At 34.9% G+C, this 27,235-nt stretch overlaps 2 protein-coding genes across 9 annotated transcripts in view; both read left to right on the forward strand.

Moving 5' to 3' along the window:
* Positions 1-27,235, forward strand: part of RABGAP1L (RAB GTPase activating protein 1 like) — a 665,899-nt gene that overhangs the window by 234,286 nt on the left and 404,378 nt on the right. The gene's annotated exons all lie outside the window — the stretch shown is intronic.
* GPR52 (G protein-coupled receptor 52) lies at positions 4,379-13,805 on the forward strand. 2 transcript variants are annotated; one of them, XM_074308396.1, is made up of 2 exons: positions 4,379-10,078; positions 10,983-13,805. In XM_074308396.1, exon 2 carries the CDS (start codon positions 11,201-11,203, stop codon positions 12,278-12,280), a length of 1,080 nt encoding a protein of 359 aa, XP_074164497.1. In that variant the 5' UTR covers positions 4,379-10,078; positions 10,983-11,200; the 3' UTR covers positions 12,281-13,805. The 2 variants fall into 2 exon arrangements, with proteins under 2 accessions (XP_074164497.1, XP_074164498.1); XM_074308397.1 differs by having other exon boundaries at positions 4,379-9,837.

Here is a 27,235-nt window from a genome sequence, read left to right on the forward strand (position 1 = left end):
ATAAATTGAGAGTTTAAAGGGATCTCAAGAGATCAGCTGCTTCAAACTTCTCTTTTTATAAAGGAGGAAACTAAGGCCTTGGGAGGTTAAAGGTCTTCTCTGGGGTCACACAGGTAATGTTGGAAAAGAGAACCAAGGGCTTCTGACCCCCAAATCAGTGCTTTTTCTATTAATTTATTTACCATTATTAGCCATGTATATAAGACTTAAGGGATATCTTAATATTTAATTGGTAATATGAAATATATAAAAATACAATATAATAACTGTCCCTTCTGCCTAGTATCTATGTAATAAATCATAAGAAATTCAGAATGAATGAATTTTAGGTATAGCATTTATATGTGTATGTGTGTGTGTTTGCACGTGCATGCACATGTATGAAGCATTTGTTCTTATCATTTCAGTTCTGTTAGAGAAACACTACAAAAGTTGGGACTAGGAAACATTATCAAAAGATGAATACAAATTTGGTTCAAATAGCAAATATTATTTCCAGCCTTTGACATGTGGCAACTTCAGGTCTACCAATTCAAATAAGTTTTTTTTTTTTGTTTTTTCTCCTTTTGGCAATTCATTGTAGGAAAAAAAATTGAAATAGTGATTTTAAAATGACCTGGATTTTATTACTCTGGATAATTTTTTAAAATTTAGTGTCTAGAGCTTGTAATAGCTCTTGGAAGCATGAACATTTGTATTTCAAGTTTGCTTCTCAAAACTGAGTCATAGATGTTACATTTCAAGCCAGCTGAAGGTTTGATTATTCCACACTTCACTGCTTTTAAAATTCCAGTTGCTATAACAACTTTGATATTTCTTTATTATTTTTAGCACTTCAGTTACCATAACAATAAATATCACTTTTTAAAAAGTGTAACAATTTTTCTTTTTCCTTTTTTCTTTTAATAAATAACTTTTCAGTTAAAACATTTTTCTCATGCCATGCTTTCAGTTAAAATTTAAAATTAATCAGTTTTCAGGTTGTTGAATAGTCTTTTTGAAAATATGTTTAATTGACATGCTTCTGCTTTTACATAGTATTTTTCCCCCTAGGAGAATACCTGGGTGACTTTTTTTAGTTATCCAATTGGATGAAAAATAATAATAAGATTTTGTTTCAGATAAACATTATTATTAAATAAAAATTAAGTTTAGGCTAAATATCACAGAGGGAGAAAGTTGCCTAAATACAGTTATAGGATATCATTATTAGAAGATAAGCCAAGTCTATATTTGAAAGCTGTGGATTGGGAAGGATGCATAGACAGAAGATAAAACATGATAAAGACAAAGTAGACAGTTTCACTTTTATAAAATAAACAAAAGTTTTTGCCTAGATAATATTTAGAAATGGAAAAACATGTAGCTTAATATCATCTTTGCATTAGATATTTGTGATAATTTGTGAATAATCTGTAAGAAATTCTAGCCATTTATAGATAAGGAAGTATTCATCCAAATGAACTAAATTCAATTTAGCAGAAACAATTTGAAAAGTCTTTCAAAAACAAATAACTAGGGCATCAACTGAAACAAATAAGGTTTTATTTTACAATTACCAAATTGGTAAAAATGGGAAAATTAAGTGGAGAAAGCTACTCTACTGTTGATATGAATTAGTTTAACCATTATTTAGAATTATCCAAAGAAAAAGTATTAAATTAGCTATGTGATAACATATTGCTATGTTTATGCCACAAGAAAATTAATGACAGCAAGAAAAGACCACCACAAGAAAAAAAATCATAAAGTTTTATTGTGCTTTCATTGGATGGAAAATTATGCAATTAGGAAATCTCTGAGCAATTTTAGAGTCAGTTTTTTTTTTTTGTTGTTGTTGTTGTTTTTTTAGTTTTGAAGGTAAGTTATTTGCTCAGGCTCAGGCTTATAAGGCCATATATGTCAGAAATGGGACTTGAATCTAGTTCTTCCTGGCACTGAGATAATCTCTTTCCCCTATGTTGTGTTGCCTTTATGCAAGTGAACTTGTAAACCAAAATATGGGCCTGATGATAGGCTGAACATGTAAAGAAAATATAAGGTAATTAGAGGAGGGAGAAAGTCTACAAGATGGGTGGACCTTTTGGGTCTATCCCTTCTTTTATCTGTCTCCTCTTTTTAATAAGCTACTCCTCCCTGAAATGTAGCCCCTCTTTATCTATCCCTTATGAAATCCTTAGTTCTTTCTATTGTTCAGTTCAAGTAATATTACTTATCTGAAAACTTTTCTGATTGAGCAATAAGCATGTATTAAGCACCATATTATATATCAACTTGGCATTGACTCTTAGTAGACTTTTAACAAAATAATAAAAATAAGGCTGCTATGGGTTTTTTCAAATAAGTGAAGTATGTTTTCATAAAGTGGAAGGAGATGGGGGTTGACATTTGTAGGGACATCATTGGCGCCTGTGTGGTAGATGCATTGGAGAAGGGAGAGAGAGGGCAGGGTGATCAAAGCGGTTTTGATAGTCCAGGCAAGGTGTGATAAAGAACTGAACTAGAATGGAAAGAGAAGAAAGAGAAGGGTGTGTGTGTGTGTGTGTGTGTGTGTGTGTGTGTGTGTGTGTGTGTGTGAGACAGAGACACACAGAGAGAGAGAGAGAGAGAGAGAGAGGGAGAGAGAGAGAGAGAGAGAGAGAGAGAGAGAGAGAGAGAGAGAGAGAGAGAGAGAGAGAGAGAAAGAGAGAGAGAGAGAGAGAGAGAAGAGAGAAGAGAGAGAGCGCGCTCGCACGCTAAGGTACTAAGGTAGACCTGGTGACTGATTGGATAAATTAGGTAATTGAGTTCAAGAAGTTGGAGATGTTTCTGAGATCAAGCTAATTCCTGACTTTAATACCTATTATTTGTATGACCTTGGACAGATCCCTTGGTCTCTCTAGGTCCCAGTTTTCTCAGTATTAAAATAATAGGGTCGGAGCAGATGATCTCAGAAAGTTGAGGCTTTGAGCTTAGATGACTTGGAGGGTGTTGGTGCCTTTGAGAGTAACAAGGCAGTTCAGAAGGGTTTAGTGGGCAAGTTTGTGAATTCTTAGTAAATATTAGATTAAAATTCCATGTCAGCATCTCAGGAGTGCTTCATCTTTCTTTAAAGGGTGAGCCTCTTTTGTGACTGTCAAAAGAATATTCATTCTCACCGGTCTTGGTTCATTTGGCCAAGTGGTATGACAGTCTGATTCTGAGATCATAGGTAGCCTGGACAGTCCCAGACAGTTGTATAACTGGCATTTAACAGTGAATTCTCACTCCAGCATCTGACTTATATCTGGGATATTGTGTCTGTGAGTACAAATGCTGACCCCTGAGTCAGGTGTACTGAGACTGTGTGAAAGCAGGCACAGGCTGAATGCATTTTCTTTCCCCATTCTTATCAAAGGCTCTTTTAGGTTGTTCAATAGACTTCTCTCTCTCGTACATAATGGAACTTTATTTCAACAGGTTTCTAGTATTCGGCTCAAAATGCTCTTTTTCAGTATGACACAATTTTCTGGGCATTTCTTGACAATCATTTGGGTGATTTTTAGGTGACTGGCTTTATGGTAGTGAGACAGAAAGGGACTGATCATTCTATCATTTAAGGTATTTGAAATACTAAGAAGTTGGGACAACTTTTAATATTGGTTAGGTCCTCCTAATTAGCTTGTAGTCACTTTTCTAATCCATTTAAGAGTTTAAACTTCTATTTTCCTTTAGTTTTTTAAATATATAGCACAGTTTAAATTAATGAAGCTAAGGCAATATGCTTGTAATGGCAGGAATTCTGGATTTGGAGACACAGTCTTTGGCTAATTCCTGACTTTAATAGCTATTATTTGTATGACCTTGGACAGATCCCTAGGTCTCTCTAGGTCCCAGTTTTCTCAGTATTAAAATAATAGGGTTGGAGCAGATGATCTCAGAAATCCCTTTCAGACATAATTCCACGTTCTTGTGATTCAAACAAACATTTTAAGTGACAACAAGTTAGCATAGTACAGAGAATAGTAGATTTGTAGTCAGGACCTGAGATACTTAAAGGTATGTGACTGCAATTCATTTAATGGCTATCTGTCTCAGTTTCTTCATCTATTCAAAAGCTGTTAAAAATAACCCCCATAGTTAAGTAGTTAGCATCCACGAATTGTTATTTACTAAAATGGCATAGTGAGAACATTTGGTACAAAATATCCTCCCCAAAATCTAAGACATTCTCAGTCAGCCAGTCATTTGGTAAATATTTATGGGCTGGGCACTGTGCTAAGTGCTGAGGAAAAGTAGATCTAAGCTTAGCAAGGACACATGTGGCTCACTCATCCTGGAAGTCTTTTTGTTGGAGTCCTCAAACTGTCCCCCCTCAAATATGGGCTCACTTTCCCCAGAGTTTCTTTCTAAAATCTTGTCAGTCCTTCCTCATCTTCTACACTTTAGTTTTTCCCCTTGGATCCTAATGCAAGCTTTGCTCTTCAGAGTTCCAAGGATGCAGCTGCAGTGCTAAATAGTAGATGGGAATCTTCAAATCTTCTAGAATCTTCAAAGATCTCAAGGTATTTCTCCAATCGAAGGATGGAAAGATAGCCTAGCCCTGAGACCAAGGCACCTTCCATTTCTCACAGAGATTCCTTCTCAGGACTAACTTTCTTGTGCTGGAGTATTGGCAAACTGCAAAGAATGGAATAATAATTTCCTTTTTTGAAACATGATTTTTTCAATGAATTAAATGAATATTCAAAAAATGTTTTGAATATTGTGAAGTAAGGAAATTAAGTTTATAGGGTCCCTTGATTTGAATGTGGAGCTTAAAGCTGTTGTAATATTTTGAAGTTTAGAATTTATTCTGATTTTTGTTCTTCTGGGAGCATTATATGCCTTCTAGGTGGATCTCAAACTTTTTAAAAAATCTCAAACAGTACAAAAAACTGCTCCTATTCTCCCTGTCTCTTCCTTTCAGTTGGTAGAACTTCAGCTCCATGAATTATTCTAGTACTTCAGTCATTTAAAAGAAATAGTCAACACTCTAAATTCAGGGGACCAGAGAAAGGATATCGTGAAAACTAAAATGTGCATTTGATATCTACTTATTGCTGACTTGGATGATTCTGGAGGAGATGACTTTTAGCAGCAATGCTTCAATTAAATCCAGTTCATGGGCAAATCAAGCCATCAGTCTCATAATGTCATTGGTCCTCTTCAACAAAAAAGGATGAACAATAACAATAATAGTATAATTCTATTTGTCTGATAGCCTGACTGAAATGGTGATTCTACACTGATGAAATACCTCCAGTTTCACTACTTCCTCTATCTATAATTTCTTCTCAATGCCTATTTGGTTTTTATTCTGTTTGTTAAATTGGCTTATGTAAAGCCCTCGGAGACTCTCTGATAATATCCCCTTTACAGGTTCTTTGGCCATAATTCACCAATGAGATCTAGAATAGGGAAATAGATAATGACAATAATAAAATATCTAAATAATGATCACTAAAAACTTAGATTCCTAACATTTTAGTCTAAATGTAAATTAAAATCTAGGTATAAAGTAGCAAAAAAAAATAGCTGATGGGGGAGATAAGAAAATTATATTGGAGTTAAAGAAGAAAGTATCATTATGAAAAAGAAGCAAAAGAATTAGTTAGCAGACCCAGGATAATTCCCAGCAGAATGCTGGTAGGACAGACAGAAGAAACCCAACTGATCCCAGAGTTTTAGGACCTGAGTTCACTTTGCCCTGCTATTTACTAGAATGTGAGTTTGGGAAAGTCCCTGGGATTTGGTTTCTTCATGTATAAAATAAATAAAATCAGTAATATTTCTTTTCACTACTAAATCTGGGATCCTGGCATCTGGCTTGAAATTAGAGTGGTCTGCCAACCCAAATTATCACCAAAATGGATTTCCCTTTTTGTATCTTGAAGAGTCTATAATTATAGATTGTTGTTATTGTTTTTCATTCTATTATATATAAGACATCCCAAAATTCTTAGTACAGTTAGAAAAATGCAAATCTAAAGTCATTCAGTGTTTGATTTTCACATTTTCCCCATGTGAGAAATAAAATCACATATACTTATGTTACTGAATAAGAGTATAGTTTTTTTTAAATCCCATAGTAGATTTATTTTAGTTGGTTTACTAAAATTGTACATTTCTAGTGAAAAAGGGGGACACTCTAATTGGTGTAAAGAAACTGCACCAGATCTGGAGTCAGAAAGACTCATCTTCCTGAATTCAAATCTGGGCTAAACCTTTACTAGTTGTGTGACCCTGGGTAAGCAACTTCATCTGTTTGTCTCAGTTTCTTCATATATAAAATGAGCTGGAGGGGGCAACTAGATGGTGCAATGGCTAGAGCACTGGCCTTGAACTGATTTCAAATCCTACCTCAGACACTTAACACTTTTAAGCTCTGTGACCCTGAGCAAGTCACTTAAACCCAATTGCCTTGCTAAAAAAAAATTAAATAAAATAAAATGAGCTGAAGAAGGAAATGGCAGACCACTCTACTATCCCTAACAAGAATACCCCAAATAGGGTCATGAAGAGTTAGACAAGACTGAAACAAATGAACAACAGCAACAAAAATAGGAAAATGACTTAAATGATTATGTAGTTCATCTTTCTCCTTTTCAGATGAGAACACTGAGGCTCAGTAACTTGCTCAGAGATACACAATTAACAAGCATTAAATAGGCACCTATACATATACAGTCATTATATAGAAAGAAATGAAGCATTACCCCTCCCCCCTTAACTTCCAAGTTTGAGAACAGAGGCAACATGTATGTATATAAATAAAAAGAAAAATAATACAAGGTAACTAGATGAGAAGAGCCTGCCATATCTGGGATGAGGAAGTCTGAAAAGACCTGACATACAAGGCAGCTTTTGAGCCAAGTTTGGAAGGAAACTTGGAATCCTAAAAGAGAAATGAAAAAGTATATTCCTGAGATTGAGGGTCACCAAAGTAAAGCAGGGAGATGGGGGAATTTGAAGAATAGGAGGACTGCAGAATGTGGGAGGGGAATGGGAGTAATAAAGATACTCTAGAAGGAGATGGAAATCAGGTCCTATAAGGATTTTAAAGCCAAAAGGAAGGGTTGATATTTGATCACAAAGGCAATAGGGAGCCATTGAATCTTATTTATTTATTTATTTGCTTATACTCTCATCTACCTTTTTGTCTGTCTGTCTGTCTGTCTGTCTGTCTGTCTTTATTGTGAGGCAGTTGGGGTTAAATGATTTGCCCAAAGTTATACAGCTAATGACTGTTAAGTGTTTGAGGCTGAATTTGAACTCCAGTCTTCCTGACTCCAGGTCTGGTGCTCTATCTACTGCATCATATAGCTGTACCTCCACTGGAAATTATTGAATAGAGGAATGAAAGTCACATCTGAAGTTTAGGAAAATCACATTTGTATTTGTGTGAGTAGAGTATTGAGTAGAAATTGAAGGGGGGAGAGAGGCTGTTGATTTGTAATTAGCGAAAGTCTGAACCAGTAGATGACTATGTGGGTAAAGAGAAGGGAACATGACAGAGAGATTGTGGAGGAAGGGCAATATTCGGCAAATGATTGTTTATGTGGAACAAGGATGGCAGCAAGGTTGGAGTCTGGGTGATGAGAGTATTGAACATGGTCTAGTCTGGATTTGAACCCAGATTTGTACGCTTTAGAATGCTGCTGCTTTACTTGATCAAATCTCATCCTGCTGTGCCTCTGCAACTCAGACTGAAAATGGTTTCTGAGCAAAACTTTATCCATGTCTGTCTACAAGCTTCATTTTTGCCTTTCCATTTGTAATGTGAATATTTAAAACTTTTGAAACTGAAGAAAGGAAAATCCAGATAGATTTAGGTTTGTGATGTCTATGTGAATGCCTAAAAATGAAACTTGTTCCCTTCAAAATGGTACTTTCTAGGAGTTTGTTCCCAAAATTAAGATACTTGCTTTCAAATCTAAATTCCTCATCCATTCTGCATTGTTTCTATATAGTTCATTGTAACTAGCTCTGATAATTTCTTTTAAACTGAGGAATAGAACAAAAAATCCGATTATTTTATAGGTCTGTAACAAAAAGAGAAATCACATTGTTTCTGACATTTAGATGTAAGTTATTTTTTGATAAACATAGGAATGAATTTTTTTTGTAGAATGTCAATTATTAGAAGATCCATGTATTCTTCTGTAATTTTGTCATCAGTCTCAATGACTGCAATAAGACTTCTTTTCCCCATTTCTAAAATATGTAAATTTATTAAGACATTAAAGAAATGTCTTTTCCCCATTCTTAATACTTCCAAAAATGAGTTATTGGACTCATAAAAATTATTCAAAATGGCATGTATTTGCTTTAAAACTGAAGGGAAACTAGATGTTTTAAAAGCTAATTAAAGACTTCTGGTGGGTCATAATAATTCTTTTTAACTGTTTTGCTGTTTTAGACACAATAGTTTTCAGATCTCTCTGCAAGGAACTCCTCTCCCTTTTCCCTATTAGCTTTTTCCTTTATATTTGACCTCAATCATTTTACAGGCTAGACTTTTATATAGGAGAATTAGCATGCAACATTAATTCTATTGTAGTGTGACTTTATTGCTGGAATAATTCATTTAAATTTCAAACTTTAGCAATTGACTTTTTCGGAGCAGTGTGAAAATGATGATCAATTTCTGTTAATCAAAATACAACCATTTTGAGAGAAGGGAAATAGTCACATTAGCTTGGGCTTATGAAGGTTTGGCACATTTAATAATTAATAAGTATTTTCTGCCAATAAGGATTAAATTTCTGCTGACTTTCTTTAGTCTGGGTCTCTTATGGTATCTGGGGTAATTTCTCTGTGAGGTTTAAAGGTGCATGTATAGATAGTCTCATGGTCTGTTAATCCTTGGGCAGAATCTTTTCAGAGTACTAGAAGGAAAGAACCCCCGAAAGTTCCAAAATGCTTTTAACATCTTATAAGCATCGGTCAGTTCCATTGTCTTCATTTGTCATTCTTGATCGCAGCTTGCCATGTAAGGCTGGAAGCCTGTATGTGCCTGGCAACTGTTACCTAGTGACAGTTTCAGCTGCAGTAGCCATTGGCTGGGCTGTTGATTGGGGCAGAAGGACCGAGTCACCTTTCTGATGGGGAGTTCTGCATCAGCTCAGGGTGATGAGGAGGTGCAGGGGCTCAGGTGCAAGCAGTAAGCCAGAGAGCGCAACTGTGAAGTGAGGAATCGCTACAGCCTCCTTGTAACTGCATCACAGTCAGTCGGACTCCTAAATCAGGCTGCACAGCACAGCAGCTGAGTAGGGGAGAAGCGTTGCCTTATTCTTGTAACAAGAGAACCCCAAAGTGATTCCTTTGAATTAGAAGAAATTGGCTACTAACAGAGGGAAATGCTTGGTGAGGACCGTCCTGTGGATGTTATAAAAGAATAAGGAATAAGGACTTCCCTCTATGGCTTGGTGATGTATCGGAGAAAAGAACTTTAAAAAGAATGCTTTCTATTAAACTGCTGCATCAGAACAAGAGGAAATTTTTCCGTCAGACAAATTCCTTCAAAGGCAGTGACAAGTAACAAAAGGACCTCTGAAACACTAGCACTTTTTAAAGGACTTTCAGCACAATATCCGAATGACCTTGGAGACCTTTCTATTGGGATTGCTTCGTTCAGCCCTGCCGGATTTTCAGCATTTCAGACTCTAGGATTTAAATTTGCCTCGATGTTTTGGGGACATTTTAAAACAAGACTATCTAGTAACCTATCTCATGGCCCCTGCACTAATTGAGCATTTCCTCAAAATAGAGCACAGAAAGAAAAGAAGCATTTTCTTAACATATGGCTGTTCTGTAACTGCAAATGTAATAAATGAGGTAATTTTCCAATACTGGGAAAGCTAGTTGCCGAAGTAATTATTTAATATGCTGATCATCTAGTGAAGATAGACGAGGTAGAGCAGCCTAGAAGATGAAGATCTGACTGAAAATAACTGGGTAGTAAACAGTGGCAGCGTTTTTAGTCAAATCAGCATTTCATTAGCCTCAGAGTAGAATGCAGATTGAAGTTTCTGTTATGGTTTGGAGCTTTTGAAATGATTCCTGAAGTTTTGTAAAGGTGAGAAATAGCATTGATTGAGCCATGCACTTTATTGTCCTGATTCATTATAAGAAATGTGACAAGCCAGCTAAGGAACAATATTTTCAGTTACCGAGACTGAAACTGAATGCGAGGATGATTTTTGAGGGGAGGGAGGTGGATAGAGGAGAAGCTTAAATTATGCTGCTTGTTAATACTACCCAATATCAGAAAGGACTAAAACTATTTAAATTGAAAACCGACTTAAAACTTCATGGGTTCATCTTATTTGGGGAATGTGAATTGATTGCACATTATCTGCTTTGCTCGAGATGTTTTGTTTTCCTCTCCTACAGTTGGAGGATAAACCTTGCTTTTCTTCCCTTTCCATTCTGCCTCTAAAAAGAATCCACTCTATTCATATCCAAGTAGTGTTGTGTCTTTGAGAATTAACCTTGGCAACACGGTTTTCCTTACCTCTTTAATGAAAGGATGGATCACAGGAATGAGACAGGGAGTGTCATCTCCAGAACAAATCCCAAAGGCATTGCATGCTAGAGGGAACTTTTTTCTAGATTTCCAACTAAAAGCAGTTACTGACCTCCTGAAATATAAAATGATTTAAATGAATCTGAAACATTCATTTACATCATATCGTTGCTGATCAAGGAAGCCCGAATCATAGGAAGACTTTTGTCTTTTTCTTGTTCTCTCTAGTGGATCCCAAAGAAATTGCCTTGCTCAGGAGAACAGTCTTCAAAAGCATTTTCTTTTCCCACCCCAACCCCCTGATGGCTGAAATTAAAAAAAAAAATGCCTTTCATTTTCTGTAGTGCAAGAAAAAGAATCTGTGTTTTCTTTAGAAGTGCCTTGTGTTTGTTAAAGGTAGTTTGAGAGCACTGGAGGGAGCTAACCGGTGGCCTTCTTTTCACCTCCTTCCTAGCTTATTTTCCTCCCCACAGCTGAGGTGTGTCAGTGCTGTACTGATGCTGATGAAGAGAGAGACTTGAGCAGTTCTGGGAAGCTATTCTGTGACTGAAGCGATTGGCAGTGTCAGCAGAGACAGAGCCTGAGCTCCCAAAGTGCAGAGGTTAGCAGATGTTGGGCAGGTCACCATTGGACTGCTGTCATCCTGGCTCCAGGGCTTCCTAATCCCAAACCATGAATGGGTCCAGGTTGACCGACCCAAGGACTCACAATATGAGCTTTGGGAATGTTTCTGAGCATCACTCCTGCCCACTTGGATTTGGCCACTACAATGCAGAGGACGTCTGTATCTTGGAGACGGTTGTTATTGTCCTGCTGACCTTTTTAATCATTGCTGGGAATTTAACGGTCATTTTTGTCTTTCACTGTGCTCCCCTTTTGCATCACTATACTACCAGCTATTTCATACAGACCATGGCCTATGCCGATCTCTTCGTGGGAGTGAGCTGCTTGGTTCCCACTCTCTCCTTGCTTCATTATTCCACAGGTGTCCACGAGTCACTGACTTGCCAGGTTTTTGGATACATCATCTCTGTGCTGAAGAGTGTTTCCATGGCATGTCTCGCTTGCATCAGTGTGGATCGCTACCTTGCCATCACCAAACCTCTCTCCTACAATCAGCTGGTCACTCCTTGCCGCTTGAGAATCTGCATTATTCTGATCTGGATCTACTCCTGCCTGATTTTCTTGCCTTCTTTTTTTGGCTGGGGAAAACCTGGTTACCACGGTGACATTTTTGAATGGTGTGCCACCTCTTGGCTCACCAATGCCTACTTTACTGGCTTTATTGTCTGTTTACTTTATGCTCCTGCTGCCTTTGTCATCTGCTTCACTTACTTCCACATTTTCAAAATCTGCCGGCAGCACACCAAAGAGATCAACGACCGGAGGGCCCGATTTCCCAGTCATGAAGTCGATGCTGCTGGAGAGACTGGACATAGTCCTGACAAGCGCTACGCCATGGTCTTGTTCCGGATAACCAGCGTGTTCTATATGCTCTGGCTCCCCTACATCATCTACTTCCTTCTGGAGAGCTCCCGAGTCCTGGAGAATCCCGCTCTCTCCTTCTTAACAACCTGGCTTGCTATAAGCAATAGTTTCTGTAACTGTGTAATATATAGCCTCTCCAATAGTGTTTTTAGATTGGGCCTCCGAAGATTATCACAGACAATATGCTCATCCTGTATGTGTTTAAAAGACCGGGATCTCCAAGACCCCAAGCCCAGAAAACGGGCTAATTCCTGCTCCATCTAAAGAAAACTACACAGCTAATCAAGAGTAGCCTGAGAGTGATTTGGAATAGTGTTTGGTACATCTGGGGATTTTCCATGACAGAAATATTTACTTGAATAGTTCACTATGAAATGACATGTAAACTAAAAGTGATTTTTTTTTTTTATGATGGAAAAGGAACCTAGAAAGTGAACACACTTTTATCACGTTTATCATGTGACTATGATTCCTTTGAATTTGTATGGTAGTAAGAGAAATTTATCAGTGAAAAATTAAAAAAAAACAAACAAAAAATTAGTATCTCATATCTTCCACAGAGCATAAAATAACTTGGCACATCAAAGCAGGCTCCTCCTGTGAATCTTTCTCTTTATTTTTAGGATATTTTCTTATTTTTCCCCGTAGATAAATGCTGCATTTTATATATGTAGCAGCTGATAACTTTTTTCATTAAAATATACTACAGTAGGCTACTATTCATGAACAATCTTCACAAAGCCTACAGAGTAAAAGTAGCTTAATAACTAGCCACAAAACACCCTTGCATATTTTTTCACAGTATTCATTATTGCACAAATGATCATCAAAAAACAAATTTAAAATAATCGTGTTTTTTTTTTTTTAAATGTAGGTTTTTTTCCTGTTTTTCAAAGTCTTCTATTCTATAGCCTCCTCTCAATCTTCTTCCCAGCCTTCCCAGTTTTCCTGCACTGAATCTTTTGGTTCTTTATTTCAGAAGTGTCTTAGTTAATGAGAGAACTTATTGTACAAGGTAATTACAGTGTTAATAACCTCTTCCCAAAAAAGCCACCTAGCTGCTTGGTTAGAAGGAAGGAGGGGACAATATTCATTCAACATGTTCCAATAGCGTTTAGAAATATTTTTTTTTTCTCTTTGAGTCCTAATAAACAAGTTTCTGTGCCTAATATGGTATTTTTTTTCAAATAACTAAGACTTCCCTCCTCCCACTCTCTTTTTACTAACAAGGTTATTCTAATGCAGATACAAGAGATGCACCTAGTAGTGAGATATCACTCAGTGCTAGTTCGAAATTTTATTTATTTAATTTTTTTTTGCTTTCAAGTAAAATATTAACCCTTTTATGTTGGGTCTACTACATAGCTTACTATTGTAGTTGCAAGTCCTTTGTGTCAATCCTGCTTGCATATAATTGTATTTTTTAAAACAAAAAAGTGTAAATTATATTATGTGGTCTGTGCCTAATGTTTTCATAGCACATTGAATAGGTCAATGCTGTTTTCAGTCTTCGAGATTGAAGCAAAATATACAAAAAAAAAAAAAAAAAAAAAACTTGCTTTAAGAGAAAAATACTTTTTGTGCCGTTGTTAAATAGGTATTTATTAGACAAAACTGTATTCTTGGAGAAGGTGAGAAGACAGTTTACTTAATTATCAAATACAGGTAAGAGCTTCAGTATTTCCCTTTGTAATAATCTGCTTTCAGATTCAGAGATAAACTGATTTTGTAAGTGCATTCCATGGGTTTGTGTAATAAGTTACCAGGGGTTCAGATGCAGCATGTTTGGGGAGGGTTGAGGGTGGGTGGGAGGGTGGAAGAACAGCACAGATTTGTACGAATTTTATTTTGGACTGAAGCTGCCAGTCTTTCAGATGGATTTAAGTGTCTAACTTAAAGAGTATTGGACATGTTAACAGCTGCACTATGATTTCCTTGTTTTACCAAAACACAAATACATTGAATGAATTGTGCCTAGGATTCTTCACATTGGAAGTCAATCATGTTTGCACACCAATGATTTGACTTCAGAGGTCCTTTAAACATGAATATGTTATTTTGTTAAGGTTGTTCTGAACCCCTGTGTGTTTTTTAAAATGTAAGAAAGATTAAAAATAAAGAATAAAATAATTATATATATATGTATATATATATATATATATCTCAAAGTTGGATTTTGCCTCAGTTTAATGAAATCATGCATTTAGAATGATATAATTCCCTATTCAGGGATGAAAATTTGGTTATCTTAAATAATTTAGTTATTTGATATCTTGTGATAATTTGATTATCTTGTGATTTGGGCCAATTTTTGCTTCTGTAAATTTCTTCATTAGTGTCTTGTCCCTTGAACTAGATAGCAGTTAAAGGATTCCTCTAATAGTAAGCTTAAGTTAAGAAATTTCAATACTGCAAGTTATTTTGTGTTTGAAACAGAATCCTTTATTTTTGATCCACTGCTTGAGCATGTAATCTTTTGTCATATGGCTTAATTATATTCTGAAAAGAGGGACCTGAGTTGTCTGAGCTAGAAGTATGATATCTGGACTTGGTGCTATCCTTATGACTCTTCCCATAACACCTATTGCTTTTGCCTTGCTTGTGCATTAGAACTGTCCTTTTTTTTCCCTACACATATTTCTTCCCAGAACTCCTAAAATCTTTTCCTTTTTTTCTGTGACTGGTGTTTTTTAATTTATCCTTGAGTCAGGACTTCTGAGCTGATTAATTGCTCTTATTTTAAATCTATCCATTTTAATTCATTTTTTTTCTAACCTCAGTAAATACTAAATACTAAGAAATTTTGATTTGTCTGTCCCTTAGTTACGGCCCCTCCCCTTTTAGTGTAGACACCTCTCCCTGGACGGTGGTTTGGGGCATCCAGTGCCTACCTTGTCATTTTTGCTTAAGGTCAAACTAAAGTTCCCCTGTGAATGGAAAAATGATTTCCTCCCATTTTTTCCTTTTCACTGAAAGAGGGCCTCTCAATCACTATAAGATCTGTTAGATAAAGGACTGGAGGCAAGTTACAGGTCTTAATCACGTTTCATTTAAATTGCTTCTGCTGAGTCTTTTGTGTATTTTTCTCTAAGAAGAGGATTTTACTGACTTGAAAGCAATACATGTTTTTCAGGTGACTGCTGACCACCCCATTCCTACTCCCCTTGCTCCACCTGTATTACCATTGTTAAGTGGCATTTCATGGTTGTTATCCACTAGGGATGAGAATAACAGCCATGAAATAATGTTCTGTGCAACCAGCTATAGATGTGATTCTATGTTTATCTTCACCAGGCTGATTCTTGTAAGGAACTTGAATGTAAATGAGACTGAACCATGACAGTGCTTCACCACCTTGAAGCGTATAATTGCCATTCAATAATAGGAACTATGCTTGCTGTTTGTTTCATTACAGATTTTACATCATTTTATATAGAAGCTTGTACTGTTTTTTAAATAGTATTTTCCTAGTTATATCCAAAATATAAATGACTTGCTGCTCAAACAGTCATGATTTTCAGATGTGTGAGGTGACTACTTATGGTTAAATGATAATGTATATTTTATTTCAAATAAGTTTTTAATGTGTGAATTCTAAGAAAAAAAAAAATGACCATCTGAGAATATGTGGCTTGTAAGGCATTTTTTCCATGTTAAGTCCATCACAAAATATTTAATTGATTCTTAGTTTGGATTCATTGTGTCTACCATTAATGGAACTGAACTCTGGTGAAATTTCCAGAAGCAGCACAAAATTGAAGAGGAAGAAGGTTCCCTCAGTTACCATTTAGTCCTACTCACTGCTGAAAAAGAATTCCCACTACTCTGTACTCAACAAATGACCATCTCTTCTTTACTTGGAGACCTCCACTACTTGCAGCCTTTTCAACTTATGTAATAGCTGGAACTGTTAAGAGAATTTTTCCTTAGTTTGGGCTTAAATTTATGTTTTATGTAGCTTTTATCCCTTGTTCAGAGTTCTGCTCTGTGGAGCTGAGCAGAATAAATGGACTCCTTCTTCCATTTGGTAACTTTTTAGGTTCTTGAAGATAACTATCTATCCTTGTTGAGTTGTCACCTTTCTGTATTAAACAACCTCAATTTTTTCAGTCTATTCTCATATAGCATGAACTTAAAGTTGTTCACAATTATTGTTGTCCTCCTCTGGGCATTCTTTAGCTTATCAATCTCTTTTCTACAACATGGTAACTAGTAAATAGTCTAGTTTTTTTTTTTGTTCAGGGAAAATTCACTCTCACTTTCCTATTCCTGGAAGGAGTTGTGTGTTTTGTGGTGTGTGTGTGTGTGTGTGTGTGTGTGTGAGATTTGTGTCTTAATGAAGGGTAAGATCATATTATTGTTCTTGGCCACCATGCTAGTTTTTTTTGGCTTATATTAAACTCCTAACTTCTTTTTTTTTTTACAGGTGACTTGTTGCCTTCTCCATCTTGTACTTGTGAAGCTTATAAAACAAAACAATACAAACCTCCCTAAATAGACAAAATATAGAATTTGCCTTTTTAAAAAAAAAATTCATCTTATGTGATTTCACAAATATTCCAGACTGTTAAGATCATTTTGGGTTTTACTCCATCATCTATTCTGTTAGATGTGTCTCCCAGCTTTATGGCACCTGAATATTTGATAAACTTGCCATTTCTACCTATATCCAGATCCCTGTTAAAAATGTATGACAAAGAACTTAGTGCAGATCTCTGGGGAACTGCATTGAAGACCTAAATTTTTATCATCACAGTCACAGAGAATTAGTACAAAAAGTACATACTATTGCAACCACATTTCAGTAAATATGGTTTCAGTTGTGGACAGTGAGCAAAAACATTTAATATGCAGATTGGGAAAATCAGAATGTCAATTATTCAAAACCCAATCTTAATGTCTTTGATGTAGCAAATAGATTTTGCTTTTATTGTTCTATGCATTGGATAAGAAAGGAAAATTCAGAGTCTTACTGACTTATGGGCAATTCACTTAATTTTTTTACACTTTTGTTTCCTCATTTTAAAAAAGGCATTTATCCATATCTTCTCCTTTTGTCTTACCCTAGGTTGTTTAGTATTTAATCAAATAAAATTAGAAAAGCATTCATATTCCTTAGGAAGATCCTAAATATATCAACTAAGTTTGTTAGTATCATGATAACATTATTATTTGCCTTAAGATTCATATTAATAATTTCAGATAAGCATTGTTACTCTATTGATATTAGTCATCTAAGTGAAGTAAAAAAACGTTGATAAACATAAACTTTCAGGTTGGTACGCTTGTAATGAGCAAATATCAAGATATAAGTAATATAATTGTTGAATTAATTAAGGTATTGTATTAAGTCAGTTTGAAAGTTCTTTATTTATACATTACCTCTGCTAATAGATATTCTGGACCAGTTGCTAGTCTTCAATTTTGATCTCAGTTATATTTTAGGTTTGAAGAAGACAGGGGAGAATGACATATTCAGCAAGCAAAAGAATAGTGTTTGAGAATAATGTAGTATATATACTCTAGTATTTAATATAATTTAGAAGAATTAAGTGTTACTTGTAAAGTATAGTTGTAAAATTGCACTCTAATTACTGTCCTATTTTATAAAATAATAATGTTTTTATATCGGATGAAACATATACATACAAAGTATATATATGTATTTGATGTCATGTAGGGTAATAAATGGCAAGAATTTTCTGTTAATAGAGTTTACTGTAGAATCTAATGTTTACTGGGATGCCAAAATTTAAAATATAAAGTGGCATCTTGTGTGAAAGAAATGACATTTCTAAGCTTTGAAAGTTTAGCTGAGTATTATCTGTAGATTCTAGCTTGAATTAAATAATTTTTAAAATTATCTAGTAATTTTATATAGTCCAAAATAATAGCATTACTTTTATTACAAAAATATAGGTAGAAGATATGAAAATTATAATATGCATAATAAAATTATATTTTAGGAAATTGTAGTAAATTGTAGTACAAAATTTGTTTACTGAAATCATAAGAAAAAATTATCAATTTCTTATAGTCAAGTGCACTTTTGAAAACAAGAGATATATATTTATATATAAATACATACATGCATGTGTGTCAATGGCTTTTTAAGAAAATGTGACTTAATAAGTAGGAATCATGAAATAGCAAAATCAGGAGACTATCATAGTTATATAATTTTGAATTAAATAGAATATAAAATTAATGATCTATTATTTCATATGTATGGATTTGGGGACAGGTGAAGAGAATTGCTATTTATGGGAAAAATTTTTTAGATTAAAATAGGCAAATATGATAACATTTTAGCCAACAAAATAGTTTTTAGATTTTCCTTGAAAACACATTTTTTGAAGTAAAATTTGATTCTGAGTTTTCAAGTAAATGAAGTTCTTATTAGAATGGGATATTAAGAGAATGATTTTTAAAATAAATCCAAGTTCCTTTTGTACAAAACAACCACTGTGTGTGCTTGGAATTTTTATCTTTTGGATTCAGGTTTTTTCTTATATGGAGGTGAAATAGTCATGAATAAAAATCAAAACTGAGAGTTAAAACTTTAATCTTTGAGGGTTGTTTGTTTCTCGTCCCTCACTTCTAGAAGTGTATTGAGCTTTCACACAGCCTATATTCCTTATTATTGGATTCTTAGAGAAAATCCATTTATATGCAGAGTAAAAAAGAAGCATTTTGGAAATCCATATACAGGATGTTCCAGGAGATTTGGTACAATATTAACCTATTAAAACTATAAAGAATAAAGTTGTACTAAAGCTTTTGGGGCACCCTGTATATGTATTATAACATGTTTTGTAAAAGGGTCATATAAGTGCATGAATTTTTATTGAATATTTTGTCTTCATTATTCCTTCTTTCTTTGTTAACTCACTTGGCCAATTATCATTAACACATATTAATATTTATTAGACAGGGCTGTATTTTAGCTCAAGCATTTATTCTCGGTTTTTATATGTTTTGATGGAGGCAATATCATTCATTGACAGGATGGCCATAAACAATGAGAGTTTTGATGCTTTTCCAAGTGTCATTTACAAAGTATATTGATACTCATGACATTAGGTTGCCAAAATCTGTCTCCATTTGAAGATAATACAATATAGTTTATTACTCAAGCCTACTTGGAATATCCAGTGGATCCATTTCACATACTCTCTGGAGAAAGCATCAAAGATCTGTAATACAGAATATTTCTTCCAGTTTTCATATGACGATGGTTTACAATTCATCTTTTTTGGTAAAATGATTTTCTTTGGTACAAAATAGAAATAATAATTATATGTCTTGTCAAGTATAATTGTGCAAACTAAATATCCAATTAATGTAAAAGTAATTATTTGTGTAACATGCTTTTGCATTGACTGATCCCTCCCTCCCTCCCCTTCTCCCTTCCATCCTCCCTCCCTCCCTCCCTTTCTTTCTACTTTCCTTCCTCCCTTACCCCCTCCCTCCCTCTCTTTATTTTCTTCCTCCCTCTCTCCTTCCCTTCCTCCCTTCCTCCCTCTCTCCCTCCTTTTCTCTTTCCCTTCCTTCTTTCCTAGAACCTTCTTATTTTAAAGAAAACCAAACAAAAACAGATGGAGCAGCTAGGTGGCACTGTGAGCTGGAGTTTGGAGGATTTGAGTTCAGATGTATCCTCTGACATTTATTAGCTGTGTGATCCTGGACAAGTCACTTAAGCCTAGTTGTCTCTTAAACAACAAGAAGAAAACAGATAAGGTATTTAGAATTATGGTAATTTAAGGCTAAAAAGAGACCTTAGCATCATCTGATCTAATGCTATTGCATTATTTTACAGATAGTAGTCCCTGAGAAGTGATCTAAGGAAGCACAGCTAGTAAATGAAGGATGTAGGATTCAGACAGTCACTACATTGTTCTTAATCTTGTACTACATTGGTCCTCTCAGGATCAACTATCTAATCAATGGAAACATTTTGAAAAGGATGTCAGGGTTGCCTCTAATAGTGTTGTCTATGTAAAATGATTCACGAATAACATTTTATGCAGCTGGTTGACTGACAGCTTATTCTTGAGTATAAAATGTCGGTTGATATAGGAAAAATATAGCATGAAATTTAATTTTTGTTGACATAATGGAAATGATTCTTTTAAATGGTTGTGCATTTATTTAAATAGAAAGATTTTCCTTTAATCCATAACTTAGATAAAGAATATTGAGGACCTTATATTATAATCTGGAAAAGTTTAGCTTGTAATGTTCTCAACTCTGCTGTTTCACAATTGAAGATCCCTCAAAGGGAAATCTAGAAGAGTGATAACAGAAGGCTACAAGCATATTAGAAACAAAGAATTTCTCAGGGGGTGTGGCTTAAAGGATGCGTGTTCTGATATTGAGGAATAACTAATAAGTCACCCATTTAGCTGGGTTAGTGGCCTTATAATGTGAGGAAATTTCTGGGATGGCTGCCAGAGTATTGGGTGAGCCACTTTGAAGGATTTTTGAGACTGTGGAAAAAGAGTAGGCCAGCATGGGGAAGAATAGATAGGTTTGCATTGTTGGAGAGGATATCAACATAGAGGAATTCACTGGTTAACCACAATGTCAAAATAGAGTTCCAATGGATTTAATAATTTGATTCTTTGAGTCCACTTTATATATATATATAAAGGAATTCTCTTCAATTAAAAAAAAACAAACTAGTCATATGAATTTGAGATGTATTTGGGGGGAGGGAGAAAAACTATCTCATACTCATATATTCTTTTTTTATTAATTAAAAAATTTTCAACATTGATCCTTGCAAAGCCTTCTGTTCTAAATTTTCCCCTCCTTCCTTCCACACCCTCTCCTAGATGACAGGTAGTCTAATACATTAAATATATTAAAATCATATATTCTTTATACACTAAGCTTATAATGTATTTTTAATGTATTTCAGAATCATTTTAGGACACATTTTTAGTTCACGTGGACAAAGAGATTTTCTGTTTTAAAGGCTTTTTTTTTTAAAGTCTTTTAATTAGAAGATTCTGTGGATATAGATGTGCAGAATTAATTCTCACTTATTCAGACTATTTGGGGAATGACCATTCTAAATTACTAAGAAGTGTGAGTAGAAGTTTAGTTTTATATTAAAATCTGTAACTCTTGGTTGAATCACCTGCTTTGATGATAATGAGAACATAGTCAAACTTAAGTGCATCACTATGAAAATGCTGCCTTTCCAAATTCCTGTTTTATTATTAGCATTTCCTTGAAGTTTTTGCTACCCCAGCCTCAAGTGATTTCTCCTGTTCCTGAATAATTTCTCCCTGTATTGGGGCAGATAGAGTGCAGAATCTAGCGTCAAGAAAACCTGAATTCTTCTTCCTTTGCAACAACAACAACAACAACAAAATTCGGTTCTGCACATATATATTGTATCTAGGATATACTATAACATATTTAATATGTATGGGAGTGCCTGCCATCTAGGGGAGGGGGAGGAAGGAAAGAGGGGAAAATTTGAAACAGAAGGGAATACAAGGGATAATGTTGTAAAAAATTACCTATGCATAGGTACTGTCAAAAATGTTATAATTACAAAATTAATTTTTAAAAAATTAAAAAAAAGAAAAAGAAAACCTGAATTCCAATTCAGTCTCAGTCTCACAGTAGCTATGTCACTTAACCTCTGTTTATCTCAGTGTCCTCATGTTATAAAATGGAAATCATGATGGATTTATCTCCCAAAATTGTGAAAAGCACTGCAAAGTGTTTAGCATAGTGCCTGGTACATAGGTAAGCACTATATAAATGTTAGCTATGATTATTATTTTATTTTGCATTATATCATCTCTTCCATTAGATTGTGAGTTTCTTAAAGGCTTGCAATCAGTGTTCTTTTTTTGTTTTCATATCCAGGACTTGTTATGTGTACATAACAGATACTCAGTACATGTACAAAATAGATTATAGGGTCTAGAGAAATATCTTTGGATGTTTGAGATATATTAGAGTAGATGGCAAAGACTTGTTTTATGCTCTGGGCAAATATTGTGGGGAAAATATCCCATAATCATTTCTAAGATGTAGGCAGTGAAAGAAACTCTTAGAAGCTCCATGTCTTCATTTAGAGATGGTTTATAGGAATTCTGTAATACTCTCTAAGTGGAAGTGTATACTTCTGTCTTCCTGAAGCACTGTGGAATGCTTGTGAATCAAGTGCTGGAGTTGGAATAAATGAAACCTGGGTTCAAATATTGGTTTTGACACTTACTAGTAGGTGATCATAGACAAATTACTGAAACTCTCTGAGCCTGAATTTCTTCACCCCTAAAAGAGGGATAATAATGCCCATTTAGTGATAAAAGATGAAGTGCTTTGCCAACTTTAAAATCACTTATAATGTGAATTAGTTATTATTTATTATTATTACTCTCGTTCTCATCTTATTCAGTGGAGTTGAGATAGAATGTGCTCTCTAATGATAATTCTTCTATTTATGCTTAGTGCTCATTGGACAGTTGCATAGATTGAAGAAATGACTCTTTGTGATTACAAAAGCTTTTTGGAATTGAGTAAAAGTAATGGCAAAAAACTCATCAGTAAAATCATGAAAGCATATTTGGGAGAATTCTAATAGCAAATAAGATGATCTGGATGATATAGATATACTTTGTCATGTCCACATAGGTTTTTGATTTCTTCAGCTATTCTTCCATTTTTTGAAAATTTTTCATTCACATAATTTCTAGAGTATGAATATGGAGAATTATGGCATCTATTAAAGTATTTATTCCTAAATTTTCCCAATTCATTGTTATATATTGGAGATTTGGAATGCCCATAATAGCAATGTCAACAATAATGATAATAACAATAATGGTAGAAAAAGCCATTATATCCTTTAAAAATAAGGAAGCTCCAAAAGTAGGTGACAAAAAAAGCAGATAAGCTTCAAGCTAGGTGACAAAGTACAGAGTTGAAGAGTTATTGGTATTTGTAGATACAAGGATTCTTGAACTTTTTTGTGTGTTTGTAACTCCTTGCCATTCTGGTGAAGTAAACGAACTTCTCAAAATGTTTTAAATTGTACACAATAAAATATATATAAATACTAAAATAGTTATCAAAATAGCAAGAACAGAAAAAGGAATTTAATAGACTGCATGTTCAAAACCCATGATACAGTTAGACAAATATAAATATTGGAGACAGGAGGGGCATCTAGGTAGTTTCGTGGATAGAATATTAGGTTTGGAATTGGGAAAACTCATCTTTGTGAGTTCAAACCTGGCCTCAGATACTTATTAGCTATATGACTCTGGGCAAGTCACTTAACCCTCTTTGCCTCAGTTTCCTTATCTGTAAAAATGGTCTGGAGAAAGAAATGGCAAGCCACTCCAGTGTCTCTGCTAAGAAAATCCCTAATTGGGTCATAAATTGGACATGACTGAAAATAACTAAACAATGACAAAATGTGAGTTTTTTGACCAAATAGAAGAAATAGAGTAAAACCTCGCTTATTCTTAGGTCATTGTCTAGATGTCTAATGGTCACATATTCTGTTGTGGTGGGGTTTGTTCAGCTATGGTTTGGATTAGATGATTTCTGAGCTTCTTTACAACTTAATGAGTCTTGAACTCTCGCTGGTAACTTTAGCTACCTCACCCATTAAGTGAGGAAAAACAGGAAAAAAAATCCTTGCCAAAACAGTATGCATGTACAAAGATCTGTATTCAGCATTGTGAGAGATACGAAACTATGTAACATATATTTTTCTACTTTGTAAGAACTTTATAGCCAACCTAATAGTAAGAAGAAAAAACTGCAGTAAAAGGCATTGCTTAAGTCCATTATACATGATTCAAACAATAAATGCTATAGAATTTCATTAGAGGGAATGATCACTTCCAACATAGGCAAATATTAGGAAGTATTTTTGATGCCAGAAATCCACTTTCTTCTATTATTACAATGGCATGTAACAATGGGTACTGGCATTTGAGTCTGGGGTCTTGGGTTCAGATATTACCTTTCTGATGTTAACTAGATTATTTGAGCTTGGAAAGGTCATATAACCACCCTGTGCATCACTTTTCCCATCTTTATAATGAAAGCCTTGAACTGGATGACTTCTGATGTCTTCTTCTATATCTAGGAATCCATGTTTTATTAAGTTTGGCTGGGCTTGCAGCTGGACTTAGTGAAACATATTCATTATCTTTAATGAAGTAATTGCATTTATTTTGGGGGGAATTGGGCCATTATGCAATTGGGTTCACCTACATATTTCTGACTTTAAAAATATAAACTTAGGTCAAATTAAGTCAAGTTCTGCCTCACATCATTTTTGAAAGTAGGTGGGCCATATTTCTAAATAATTTACTTATTCACTTCCATTCTTAATCAGTCAGATGCAACCAAAATACTTTCATTTTTAGGTTGAGAATATTCAATTACTTATTCAGTGATTATTTGAATAGGGATAATCTGATTGTGGGTAAAGAGCTAGAAGGAACCTTGGAGATGATCTGTCATACTTTCATTTATAGGTAAATAAATTTGAGGGTCAGTGAGGTTAAGTGACTTGCCTGAATCATACAAGAAGTAATGAAACAGGGCTCTGGACCCAGATTTTCTTGGCTAAATCCTATACCCTTCCCATCAAACCATAAGGCCTTCCCAGGGGCTTGACAAAGTTGATTTATAGCTCAAAGGAATGTAGGCTTAATATTTTTAAACACTCTTAAGAAGGGAAAAAGGGCAATTTGAAAGCAGAAATATAACATATAATTAATAAATAGTCATACCTGGAAGCTTAATTTGACTCTTGACTCCAGAATATATAAAACCAAAATTAGTTTAGAATATGAATTAATAAATGATATCGTCTTTAGAATATGAATTAATAAATGATATAGTCTTAGACTCTTACTAAGTTTTAAACTGCAGTAAAAACTGAACCATTTATATCTGAAGTTTTCTGCTGGGGTTACAAAACAACTGTGAATAGCTTTTTACTATTTACATTTAAATAGAGCTAATCAAATATCTTTCCTAATCTTTGTGCTACACTGAATGATAAGTAATTGGAATACTATCTATTAATTTTTGACTTGAATGGTAATTTGTTGAGTCAAAATGTTCATTTCTTTAAAATTAATCCATAATGTATTTCTTGGTCTTTATTCAGTTAGTCAGACACAGTAGAGAAAGGAATAAATGTTCTTCACCTTGAAGGACATTTAGCTCACTATATTGAACAGATGTCAGAATAATTTTTCTTATGAAGAGATGTCATGTTATTCCAAAATGAGAAAACTCCAGTGGCCCTATATTGCTTACTAAGTAAGGTTCAAATATTTTTCTTGACAGGCAAGGTCCTCCATAAATTGGGGTCACCCTTCCTTTCAAGCTTTGTTTGGTATTATTTCCCCCCCTCTGCATTCTACATTTTAGACAAATTGGAGTTTTCCTTGTTTTGTTTTTCCAAACAGGCAGTGATTTCTCATGACTCCAGATTGTTGCTCTTGCTGTTCCCAGAACTTAAAATACTCTCCCTGTCTTGTCTGTTGGGTTCCTATCCTTTAAATTCCAGTTCAAATGTCATCTCCTTCATGAAGCCTTCCCTGATGATCTTGTTCTCTACTTTATATGATATGTGATTCTTTTCCTCTTGAAATGTTTTAATGACCCAATTATCACTAATCCTAGTAGATTATAAGCTACAAGAGGGCAGCAACTGTACTTTCTGGCTTGACATACAGTAGTGATTAAAGGCATTAAAAAAATGACGAGACCATATGGTTTGGGAATAGAATACTGAAAGAGGAATACTGAAAGAGGAATTGTAGACCTCCATGTCAGATCTGACTGGGGGTATAGCCAGCCACATAGCACTGAGGAAGCCCATCAGTTCTTTAGGTTCCTCATCCCCTAAACGAAACTGGAAATATCAGAGTTAATCAGCATTGAGGATATGCTGATGAGCAGAACCCTTGATAAGTTCCCATTCCTCCTGATAATCTGCTTCCCATCCTCTTGCCTGTCCCCATCATTAGTATGGGGCTTCCGCTATCTCCAGAAGCTCTCCTGTGTTGGTCTTGTTAGGAAGTTGGAGCTCTATTATCTGCTCTCACCGTATGCCCCAATAAATTACTACTTTAACCATTCACACATTCTCTCCCTTCTATCCCTCCCTCCCCATCCCCAACTGTTTTAATTTCACAAAGCTTTGTGGCTCCAGACTAAACTAAATCTCTAAAATGTCTTTCTGCTGTAAAATTTCATGATTCTGTATATATCCAATATGCCTTAATGTTGACAGAGAATTTGACATATGTTATCACACTTAATCCGCATAACAACCCTTTGAGATAAATGCTGCCATCATCTCCATTTTACAGATGAGGAAACCGAGGCAAGGTAAGTGATCTGCCCAGAGTTACTCAGCTTATAAGTATTTCAGTAGAATTTGAACTAAAGTCTTACTGACTCAATAGCCAGAACTTTATCCGGTCTACTACTGATTATTTTGATTTGTTGTATTATTTTTGTATCATTGTTCCAGTTATTTTAGTCATGTCCTATTCTTCTTGACTCCATGTGGAGTTTTGTGGCCAAAGACCCTGAGGCTGGGGTTAAGTGACTTGCCCAGGGTCACACAGGCTAGGAAGTGTTAAGTGTCTGAGACCAGATTTGAACTCAGGTCCTCCTGAATTCAGGGCTGGTGCTCTACCCACTGTGCCACCTAGCTGCCCCAGAGGAGGAAAATGAAACAGTGTTAAGTGACTTTTGCAGGGTCACATAGCTGGTAAATGTTGGAGGATGGATTTGAATTCAGAAAGATGAGTCTTCCTGACTCCAGGTCTAGCATTTTATCCACTGGGCCACCTTGTCAACTCCTATTTGGTTTTCCAGTTTAATAATCCTGTTAAAAAAAATGAAAATAAGATTAGATTGACATGTTCCATTCTTTGCAAATCAGTTCTGGCCCTTTGAGATCACCACTTCTTCTTTTAGCTGTTCACTAACAATTACTTTAATAATATGTTCTGGTATTTTGCAATAATAAAATTCAGGCTCCTTTGTTTTTATCTTTAGGACTTTATTCTCTTCTTCTACTTTATGTTTTTCTTTTTTAATTAGAACATTTGCCCATATAAGTAGTAGTATCTTTCCTGTTCTTTAGTTTTTCAGAGTTCACCAATATTGGGCCAGCAATGACATGCCTGGTTTCTCTCCGCCTCC

The sequence above is a fragment of the Sminthopsis crassicaudata genome, chromosome 4 (assembly GCF_048593235.1).
Source record: "Sminthopsis crassicaudata isolate SCR6 chromosome 4, ASM4859323v1, whole genome shotgun sequence".
In the NCBI taxonomy this organism is placed as follows: domain Eukaryota; kingdom Metazoa; phylum Chordata; class Mammalia; order Dasyuromorphia; family Dasyuridae; genus Sminthopsis; species Sminthopsis crassicaudata.

Coding starts and splice junctions, on each gene's coding strand:
- GPR52 (XM_074308396.1), top strand. CDS start 11,201: ATGAATGGGTCCAGGTTGACCGACCCAAGGACTCACAATATGAGCTTT.